Source organism: Elephantulus edwardii, unplaced genomic scaffold (assembly GCF_000299155.1).
Source record: "Elephantulus edwardii isolate Elephantulus edwardi_28Jun2011 unplaced genomic scaffold, EleEdw1.0 scaffold00121, whole genome shotgun sequence".
NCBI lineage: Eukaryota > Metazoa > Chordata > Mammalia > Macroscelidea > Macroscelididae > Elephantulus > Elephantulus edwardii.
The window spans coordinates 5,091,897-5,103,328 of record NW_006399871.1 but is presented as its reverse complement, the minus strand read 5'-3'; the positions used below and the strand labels follow the sequence as shown (position 1 = coordinate 5,103,328).

At 43.8% G+C, this 11,432-nt stretch overlaps 1 protein-coding gene across 1 annotated transcript in view; it reads left to right on the top strand.

Annotated features, from left to right (window-relative positions):
- LARS2 (leucyl-tRNA synthetase 2, mitochondrial) overlaps positions 1-11,432 on the top strand; it is a 162,800-nt gene that overhangs the window by 62,513 nt on the left and 88,855 nt on the right. The window contains exons 5-6 of the mRNA XM_006892970.1: positions 534-623; positions 8,919-9,062. Of these exons, the coding sequence (XP_006893032.1) occupies positions 534-623; positions 8,919-9,062 (234 nt within the window). The remainder of the gene's footprint in view (positions 1-533; positions 624-8,918; positions 9,063-11,432) is intronic.

Below are 11,432 nucleotides of genomic sequence, written 5' to 3'. Positions count from 1 at the left end.
TTATGGAGATTGATTTTGGAATTTAGATTCATACAGAATGTTTTCATCAATGATCCTGTAGAAGAATCCTGATCAAAAGGAGCAAAATACAGAACAGAATTTCAAATGTACGTAGACTCTTAGGTTTTCTGGGGTCTTGGAGGCTGGAAGAACCCCCTAAAACTATTTTTCCTGAGATAATACTTTTTCCTCCACAAAACAGTATTTTTCATGCACTGAATGAGCCCCACGATGCCCTGATTTCTTACAACGTCACGTTCCTGTTAATTGCCTGGGGGGGAAGATGAGCAGAATGCTGAGAGCTGAGTTCCGTGTCATTGGTAAAGATACGGGTGACATTTCAATAACATCTCTTTTCCCAAAATCAATTACTTCTCCCGCTTTATGAATTGGTGAAATTATTATAAGTCAGCAACATTTTTGTGCTTTCATTACTTTTCGGGATTGAGTTGCAAACTTGATGTGTCCATGGGGGAGCTGTTTACAATAGCCTATAAATGTCTTTCTCCTCTCTCTCTTTTTTTGGGGTGCAGGAAATAACCACATGTTTGCCAGAGTACTACAAGTGGACTCAGTACCTCTTTATTAAACTCTATGAAGCTGGCCTGGCCTATCAAAAGGAGGTAAGTTGAATTTGGCTGCACTTCAAAAATTTTGTTAATCTTTTCCATCTTCTTAAAACCCAGCATTGTTACCCAGAAGCAAGCCTGCTTGCACAGTGATATCTTCTTTGGTCACTTAAAAAAAAGAAATAAAAAGATCTTTTTTTTTTAACTTCCAAGGCCCCTAAGTGGTATAAAATTTACTCTTAAATATCAACTTAGAGGTGGCCAGTTCTAACCCACCTAGCTGCATCAAGGAAGAAAGTCCTGGCAATCCTCTATAAAAATTCCCAAAGCAATCCTATGGAGAAGGTTTCTTCGTAACACCTTGGTCATGAAGAGTCATAATTGAATCAGTGGCCATAAATTGGAGTTTGGGTGGGGTTTTTCCCCATTTTTCTTAGTTTCTTAATGCTGCTGTGACACAGGTACCACAGGTGAGTGACTTTAAAGACAGAAGTTAATTTTCTCTTACTTCTAGAGACTGAAATGAGGGTCATGGCCTTGTCTTTCCTTGTCGATGCCTTGGACCTTCCTTGGTTCTTGGTGATCCTCACATGGCATCTGTCTTTCTTAGATTGTGTCTAAGCTGGTGCTTATAGCTCAGAAGTTAGGTGTTTATAGCTCAGAAATTAGGTTTTTGGAGAGTCGTGGTTTTTGTTGTTTTTTGGGGGCAGGAAATAACTACCATTGATTTGACCATTGTTGCTGTTACGTGCCATTGAGTTACCTGCAACTCATATGACAACAACTCTGAAGCCTGCCCTGTCCTGAGCCAGTGTCAGTGACCCTGAAACATCTATCCTCATTGCCCCAGTTACTGTATGAATCCATCTCATCCCTTGTCTTCCTCTCCTGCGCAGTCCCTCCACCCTTCCAACCATGATGTCCTTCTGCCCAAAGCATGTAAAGTGGAGCTTCAGAATCTTAGCCTCCAAGGAGAAACTTGGTTTCACCATCTCCAAGAAAGACTTTGTTTTCTTGGCAATCCATAGTATGTTCAGGACTCTTCTCCGGCACAAGTCAAAGGTATCGATTCTTCTATCATCCTTGGTCATTGTCCAGCACTCTGATGCACAGCAACTTATTGCAAAGACCATAGCCTAGATTAGGCACACCTTAGTTTCTAGACTGACATCGTTGCTTTTTAGTACTCTGGAGACAATACATTTGACCATTAGTTTGCCATTAATCTGACCTCACTAGCATTAAAAAGAAATAATAATTGTATTTTCAAATAAGACTACATATGTCCACTGGGATAGGAATTAGTGTCCAACACACCAGAATGGGGGCACAATTGCATCCATAACAGGTATCGTGGCAGGTTTTGAGTACATGACACATTGGCTTTCCAATTTTGAACCATGCCGTTTTACCCTGCTCTGTTCTGACTCCTGCCTCTTGGTCCAAGTATAGGCTTTGTATTAGTACGATTAAATGTTCTGGGATTCCCATTCTTCTCAGAGTCAGCCACAGTTTGTTATGATTCATGCAGTCAAACGCCTTTGCATAATCAATGAAACGCAGATATGCATTCTCTGGTATTCCCTGCTTTCAGCTAAGATCCATTTAACATCAGCATACCAATTTACCATGACTCCTAGGCTCTACATTTGATTCCAGGTGTTTGTGGCTACCCTAGGACATGGAATCAAATGTCAAGCCTAGGAGTAATGCAAGCTTCTCAAGGACCAGCACCGCTACCTCTGCCAAGAAGTGTGATTTCGCATCTACTAGGAGGAGATGTGAGCTCTGGTGGCCTGGGGTAAGAAGGTGCACTGCAGTGCTGCAGGCAGGTGGTTCAAGGCCACCAGCCACTCCATGGGCAAAGGATGGACAATCTCTTCCTGGAAACCCACCAGAGGAGGCTCAGTTCCAACTTTGTGGTACACAACAACAATGGCAAGAAGGGATGTGGTTTCTTCCTCGCAGGCTTCTTGGAAGATTGGATGTCACATTTAAAGAGCGTCAAGCACAGCACCACCACATGGCAATTCCCCAGAAATGGAAGTACTTAGTCCCCGCAGAAAGTTAGTGACTGTAGAAAAGGCTTGGATGGTGTGAGAGGAGGGAATGGGTGTCCCAGGGTGGCCTGGAACTGCGCCGTTCTGTGCCACAGCACTAGCCACAGCTGGTTGTTTCCATTGAAAGTACAGGCAGGCAATCAATCCTTGGATTACAAATGGGTTTCTTTCTAAAGTCTAAGTCAAATTTGTATGGAAGTCAAACCAGTTAGGTACAGTGCATATGAAAGGAAGTTAGTCAAATGTTTCTCTTAACATCTAGTGTGTAGCATAACTTTCTAGGCATAAAAAGCATGAAAGAAACGCTTTCAGATATGCCCAAAACATCTTAACACAATATAGTCATGATAATCTTGATATGCGTCACATAGTAGCCCAGTGTGTTATTATGAACCATTGTATGTACCTTTGAGTTTTTATAGAGTTTTATTTGTAACTGTGGGTTAGATGTGAACTGGACATTAGGACTCAGGACTGCCTGTAGTGAAAGTGAAGGCATATTAAAAATTCAGTTCCATGCTCCCTTCGGCAGCACATATACTAAAATTGGAATGATACAGAGAAGATTAGCATGGCCCCTGCGCAAGGATGACACGCAAATTCGTGAAGCGTTCCATATTTTCGACCCTGAAATTAACCAGTCTGTAACGAAGGCTAACTCCTTTCACCTACAAATTTCGTCTTTGTATACAAAGCTAAGTGGATAGTCCTTATGGAGGGACTGTTTAAAAAAAAAATTCAGTTCCTCGGTTACATCCCAGTGCTTAATGGCCTCATGTGGTTTGTAACTATATCTGGGCAGCCCAAGTGTAGAAGAACATTTCGGCCATAATATAAAGTTCTATTCACATTGGTTTAGAAAGTGGAGAAATAACAAACGGAACAATATTGGTTATTTAAAATACTTGTTGAGTTTTTTTAAGGGGCAGGAGGAGATGTTGAGTGCCCATTAATATCGTGGGTAAATGAAAAGTAGGAATTTTATGGAACTCAGTCAGACAAATGTGTAGCAGTTACAAACTCTCTTGGGTCAACTGGGTTTCTTAAATACACTATAGGGAAGCTCTAGTAGAGAGCCAAGAGGATAGAGTTGTGCTGCCAACCCAAAGGTGGGTGGTTCGAATCTACCAGTTAGTTACTCCTTGGGAGAATAATGGGCATTCTCCTCCCATGTGCTTTATAGCCTCTGAAAACCCACTGGAGGGTTAGTTCTGACTTGACAGAGGTGAGTGAGTGATGTACTGGGTCTCCAAACAGAAAACTAAATTCATTGCCTTTGAGCTGCTTCTGACACATACTAAACCTGGGAGGCAGAGTAGGACTGCCCCATAGGGTCTCCAAGACTCTGTATCTACCCAGAAGTTAAGCTGAGAAATCTTTCTCCTGCGGAGTAAATGGTAGGTTTGGATCAACAACCTTTCTGTTGGCCTCTGAGTGTTTTAACTATTACACCACCAGGGCTTCCTAAACCCGCTAAAAAGCCAAGCCCACTGCCGTTGAATCAATTGTCAGTTATTGTGACATTCTATCAGATTTATAAGGCTATTTAGTGGGAAAGACTGCCTCGTCTTTCTGCGTCGTAGCAGCTAATGGGTTTGAATTCCTGACCAGCACTTAACGTTCTACGCCACCAGGGCCCAGAGATAAGAAAATTGAGAAGGGTCAGAGACAGACCTTTTCAAACTGCATGCCTGTTTGATGAACATAATCCTTGACTGCAGTAAACCTTTTTAGTGTCAAAACGTAATTTTCAGAAGGTTAAAAATATGACTCCCTTAAAAGCTTGAATATGTACCAAAGGGTTTATTCAATTCTTTAATTAAGATCAGTAAGATTTTAAGAGTCACAGAAATAGAGAAATGAATTTGCTAACACAATCAGAACTGCTTAATGTGCTACCAGGCATTGAACCTAACCTTCAAGGCTGCCTTTTCTATGCAACAGAAATCATTTGCATTGTCATTGGGTGGAAACCATTTGCATTAGTCTCAGACACAAGTAATTTGCATTGCTATCTGTCACTTCTTTCTATACGGAGCTGTCCACCATTGTCTGTCACTGGGTCCAACTGCAGGGCCTTGCATGTTGCAGTGATGCTGGAAGCTATGCCACTGGTGCTTGTAATACCAACAGAGTCACCTATGGTGGACAGGTTCCAGGGGAGTGTCCAGACGAAGACAGATTAGGAATCAGGACTGACCATCTGCTTCAGAAATAATAGATCTTTGGAAACCCCACGAGTAGCAGTGGAATTCTGTCCAAATCCAGTGCCAAAAAGGAAGAACCTTCTTAGTATTTCTCAAGCTGAGAGAATTGAAGTCAGAAAGCATTTAAAATCTGACTAGGGCAGAGCTGACTCTCCAAGTAGAGTACCTTCCACATGGATGAAGTAAATCTTTCAGCCAATGAAGGGCCTTCACTCAAAGTGAAGAGGAACGGCCGCAGACGGTCATTAACGATTAGAGTGTAGACTGTACAAAATAGGAATCCAGGAAAACTGGAATTTGCCAGAAACTCACAGGGAATGCTTAACAGTTGTTATCTTTGATATTTGTCAGCTAAAATGGGGTCCTTTTGAATCAGACAATCTTGTTGTTGTTAGGTGCCCTCAAGTAGAGTATGACCCATAGCCAACCCTGTGAACAACAGATCAGAACCCTGTTCCATCCTGTACCATCCTAACACTTCCTAACATACGACAGCCCATTGCAGCAATCATTGTGTCAGGCCATTTGGTTGAAGGTCTTCCTCTCTTTTGCTGACCCTTCATCTTTCTAAGCGTGATGTCTCTTTTCAAGGAATGGCCTCTCTTAGCAACACACCTAAAATATGTGAGTCAGTGCTTTATTATCTTTGCCTCCAAGGAGCACTCTGGTCACACTTTCTCCAAGACACATCTGTTTGTTCTTTCAGCAGTCCGTGGGATGTTCAACACTCTTCTCCAGCACCACAGCTCAAAGGCATCAATTCCTCTTCTGTCATTCTTATTCATTGTCCAGCTCTCAGATGCATAACAAGTAATCGGAAAGACCATGCCCTCAATCAGGTGCACCTTAGTGAGTCTATATCAGGAATAACAAATTAAAGAGACCTAGCAAGGTGTTCATGGTCATTAAAGAAAATTTCAAGATTTACCCTAATACACAGTGCTGTCAGTAATAGGATAAAATTCGTATGTATATAAAAGGAAGACCTGTTTATAAGATCAGTATTAAAGTTTATTCATCTTTTAGATTAGTGCAGGTATTGAAAATTTCTGCCAACTTCTGTAGTCTGATTGAACATGCAATTAAGATGCATTAATAATAACAACTAATTAGAATGCAGAAGTTAGAAACGAGAGGATGGTAGTTGCCAAATACATCCTTGGTGATAGAAATAAGGCCAGAGATCACATGATAGAAATTTGTGCAATCAATGGCTTATTCATTACAAATAACTTTTTAAAAACATACATGGTGACTACACATGTTGTTGTTGTCGTCGACTTTGCCAAATGGAATACACAGGAACCAAATCGAGTCAGCTACACTTGTGTAAGCAGAAAGTGGGGAAGCTTAGTGTCAGAAGTCAGAACAAGGCCAGAGCCCAACTGGGGAAGAGATCATCAGCTGCTTATATACAACTTCAAATTGGAGTTTAAGAAAATGAAAACAAGTCTACAAAAACCAAAATACAGCCTTGAGGTTTTCTCTCCTTTAACAGCATGGTAAAAACTTCTGAGTATTCTCTTTTTATTAAAAATAGTCTCGGACTCCTATTTCAGTTCTGTCATAAGCTGTGACCATGGAAAAATAGGGACAGGATTTGGACTGAGCATTAAGAAACCTCTGGAGGGTTTCCGTCTTTTAGTCCTGCCAAGCGTGGTCCACCAAAGTGTTCCGTTCCAAGTTCCTCGTTCTCATAAAACAAAGTATTCTCAGCTCTATCTAGTAACATGGAGGCTTCTGTTTGGTATTACATTCATTTCACCTCTCTGGTTTATAAAAGGTTTTATCCCAAGGAGATAGTTGTTCAAGAGAAGAATGATGCTTTTTTATGCCTGGCATCCTAGCAACTGTGGTGTTCATACCGTCACCTACTACATGGTTTTATCTTTTGCTCTCGCTGCAATTTTAGCCTCAGTGAGAGTGCAGATCCGCACGCTTCTGCAAGGTTTGCCTCGTGGCCTTGTCTCCATAAGGCTCGCTGGCGCCCAAGCAGCCTCTCCCACCTTGCTGCTACGTGGCTTCAGAATATGGCAGCAGTAACAAAATAAGCTGTAGCCTTGGGAACAGTTCCTGGATTCAGTCCCAAGTCAGGCTCGTTCCAGATAGAACAGATCGGGATCAATTTGGAGAGTTAGTTCCTTTAATGAGGTCTGTGCGGTGCTCTTTAATTAAGCATGCTTTTTTTCAAGAAAAAGCTAATAAACCTTGAGAAAAATCAATATCCTGCAAGTTGGGCTTTGCCAGCTTTCTGCACGCTGAGGCTGCCCGGGAGTGTGCTCAGAAGAGGTCGTGGGTAGGGAAACAGCAGACCTTGAGAATAAAGTGAGGGAAAAAGATGGAGAGTAGCCAAGGGCTAAGGGAGTGAGACAGTGGCTGGAAGCCAGAAGCACACTGACGGAGGAATGTGATCTGGAAAGTTCCCTGTGGGAAGACATACGGCCCAGGACTGGGTCACCGGGGAGGGGTGCAGGGGAAGAGGAAGATGTGGGATGAGAGGCAGAGTGTTTGGAACGGGAGACCTGGACACAGTCGCTAAAAGTAGAGAGCAGAGCTGATGAAAGGGAAGTCAGAGTCGTCCTGTGCAGGTGACCCTCAGAGGAGCATGTTTCGTCCACATCGCCAAGGGTTTGAAGGCCCAGAAGGTGGGAGGGGAGGAAGGGAAAGGCAAAGATGATGGATGCCCAGCGTCCCACCGTCATTGTATAGTATGAAGCCCCTGAGACAAACATCATCTCAAGTATAGTTGCGTTATGGCGAGCACTTCCAAGAACTCACCATAGCTCATTCAGACAGAAAAATGAGACCTAGTGTTTAACTCTTGATCAGTTGGGTTTGTTCTCTTATTTGGAACAACTTGTTCGGTGATGTCCCTGGAAAACTGTGAGAGGGCCCAGTGTTTGCATTTGTTTTGACGATTCCAATGTGATTTGAGGTTGATTTCAAAATGCAGGAATTACAGTATAAATCCAGCTAGTTAACTAGAGAGCATAATTGCCAATCAGGGAAATGCATATAGTCAGTATCGTTGCCCAGAAATCATATCCTATGCAGCACAACTGTTTGCACAAAAATCCAAGCATCCATCAGAGTGAATGTTCAAAATCTAAAATCCCTGTAATGGAAGGCTCTAGCTTTGGGGGAGAGAAGGGATGTGTCTACGGCTTCCAGAAGCTCCTCCTGTTGTTTCACCGGCTGGCGTCAGGGGTCAAGGTTTAACCACCTGGGGAAAAAAGTCTGAGCCTGAACCCTATAGTCCTGTGGTGGAAGGGACTGTCACTCACTCTCTCTCATTGCTGTTGGCTAGAACCAATTCGCAGCTGACCCTCCATTGGGATTCTGAGGCTGTAAATCACACGAGAGGCGATTGCCCAACTCCTGCGGAGTTGCTGGTAGATTGGAACTACCAGACAGGCTTGGCCTCCTGGTTAGCAGTGCATCTTGATACAGACTCAGCTCCAGAGCTCCCCAGGGACTGGAGGACTGAGAAGAAACTCAAAAGACCCTGCTCGTAGCTGATCCTTGATTGAGACCCCTTTTCCTTTGGTGTTTTTCTCTTCTCAGGTCGTCCCCTTGGGCGGAAATAATCGTTTTTGTGTTTTACTTTTATTTGTCTTGCATCTGACACCTAGGTTTTATTGTAAAATAAAACCTCTTAGAAGCACATCTTCTTTATTGCATATTGTAACCTCGAGCTTGTGTGGGAAATTTTGATAAGAAAACAAAGGCCTGTTGGGTCTTGCGGTCACCAATAGCAAGCATGTTTTCTCCTGTGTCCTCTGAGATTTGTAAGGGAGGTAGAAGTGGAAGTAACACTGCTCTTCTCCTCCCATCATGTTTCTTATCTTTTTTTAAAGGGATAGACCTCTTGAATGAACTAAGTTATTAATTTATTAAACAATATTTAACCATTTATTTTTCTCTTTGCTTTGAGTGGTACTCCTCCCCCCACCTCCCCTAATTCAGACAGTGGTATAGATAAGTAAATCTCTTTGGGTTTATTAGCCTGCAGTTTTGAGGTCTAAGCGATCTTATTCGGGGTTCTCACCAGGTTATGTCCTTTTGTCCCCTGAATGACACAGGCACTGGTGAACTGGGACCCCGTAGACCAGACGGTGCTTGCCAATGAGCAGGTGGACGAGCATGGCTGTTCCTGGCGCTCGGGAGCGAAGGTGGAACAGAAGTACCTCCGGCAGTGGTTCGTTAAGACCACTGCATACGCGAAGGTGAGTGCCGACCTGGAGGCTGCGCTCCCGCCCTCCGTGCTTGGGGCAGCGCGAAGGCTGGCTGGGATTGGCGAGCCTCCGTGATGGGGTGAATCAAGAAGGGCTCTCAGAACCACGGGCACGCAGACAGGAAGCCGATGGGTTGTCAAGGTGCCAGTCAAGGATGGCACCTGGAGGTCGTTGTAGGCTGTTGTTTGCTGACCTTTCAACTCACAGAATATTGTACCTCCACAGGAGCCTAGAAACATTCATCCTCACCTGTAATTATGTCAGCAATGAAGGTTAAAAAAAAAAGTAGAAAAGAAATCTTTCACTATGCTGTTTTCATAAAATTCCAAGAAAGAGGGAATGACATTTCAGAGGGTCCAGAGAAGACTGCCTAAGAGACAGCCCTTCTCCAGGTGGGAAGGCCAGAACAAAGATGAGTTAAACCAGGAATGAAGCTCTGGGTTTTACTCTTGTAGTGTCCCTGATTAACGGTGTAAACACCAGGCCTCGGATTCTTCATCCACAAATGAAGATGTTGGCCCAAGTGATCTTTAAGGTACCTCCTGGCTTTTTATGTTCAGGAAGTCACTGCAAAGCCAGCCGCTGAAAGAAGACACTTGCTTATTAAGTCCCCAGTAGCCTGGGCAAAATAACGAGTTCTCTTCATGTTCTGCAGAGTTACCTTTGAAGTTACTGTGTTTTGGGGTACTGAAATTGAGAGGTCCTCCCTCAAACTCCAGAAAGACTGATTAGAGCAAATGAAGAACCCATCACAAGGCAGTTTGATGGTCTCTGTATCTCATTAGCATAAGGCTAAACATAAAGACTGAAAAGCTAATGGTGTGTGAAGCACTCAGCATGTATCTTGATATTCTTCTCCTGTGGTGGTTGTGTACCATCAGGTCAGGATTGACCCACAGCTTACCCTCTAGCAAGTTTTCAGAGGCAGCAAACTGCATGGGAGGAAATTGCCCATCTTTCTCCCACAGAGCAGCTTAGTGGATTTGAACCGCATAACTCCTTTCCACTAGACCACCAGAGCTTCCTGTGGTAGTCACTGTAAAATGGAATAGTTCCCTTCCTTAGTAGCCTAGGGAGCTCTGGTGGCATTGTCTGTAGAGAGTTGCACTGCTAACCCAAAGGCTGTGTCTCTGGTGGTTCGAATCCACCTGTGGCTCTGAGAGAGAAACGTGGGCAATCTCCTGGGTGGTTTATAGCCTCAGACACCCAGTGAGGGGTCAGCTGTGAACCAATTTCAACTTAAAAACAGTGAGCCTCCGAAAACCCACTGGAGGGTCAGCTGAGTCAGTTCTGACTCGATGACAGTGAGTTATTGCTGGTCCCTCATAGCCTAAATGTTGCTTTGCAGGGGTAGGGAACGAGACTGACCTGAACTCTGGGTCAAATCTAATACTGCAGTTCTTAGGTGCAAAGAAAGCACAGCGATAACCGTTGACCACTACAGAACTCTGCTGAGTTAGAATTCAGCTTTCAGAGCAGTATACCAGCTTACCACATGAATGCCATATGGAAATGTGACCTCCCGTTGTCTCATGCAGAAGACATAGCTTAAATGAGGCTCATTTCCCTTTACAGTTTATTCAGAATGCACTAGGGAACTGCATATGGATTTGAAACACTACTCGCTAGAGCTTGCTCTCACAGTTTGCTCCTTGAAGCATACAGTAATAGTGGGGCAGTAGATGGGAACGTCGCTGAGTGTGTTGCTCTCTGTACCGTCCCAGGCAGAGGGAAACTGTGCTGGATGACCATCCAGTACAAAGGCGAGTCTATTGCATTACTGGGAGGGCTACCAGGTCACCCCACGGACCTGTCAGGTGACCCTCTTAATAGCCATTGCTGGGTAGGTTTCCTAACTAGCTCTTTTCTTCTGACCTCTGCCTCCAGTTGGAAATGCAATAACCTAACTGAGGGGCATTATTCCTTCACTTGTCAGCGCTGCATTTTCAACTCTTCAGCAGATATTGTTAGTTACCATGGTGACGTGCCCGGCTCTTGCCGAACTCCTGTGTAGATTTCTTTAAAAAGCTGTCTTTGGAGGTCAGCCCTTGGTTTGCCCTGAAAATAAAGAGAAGGAGTGGCGTGGGTGTGGTAGGGGTGGACAGAAATCTATTTTCACTGCAGGCCCCTAGTGGAGGGCTGTGCTGTTCATGCGCAGAACGTGACTCCATGTGTGCTAACAGCAGATGATCGCTGCGAGGCTGAGAGCAAACAGAGATGGACAATGCTGGGAGACATGGACTTACAGCCCAGCCAAAGGCATTCAGTTGAGACTCAAGAGGGTCATACCTTAAGAGTAAGGAGGGAGAGAATAGTTTAAAATTAATATATTTTAGGGCATTATGATTATCATAAGAGTCC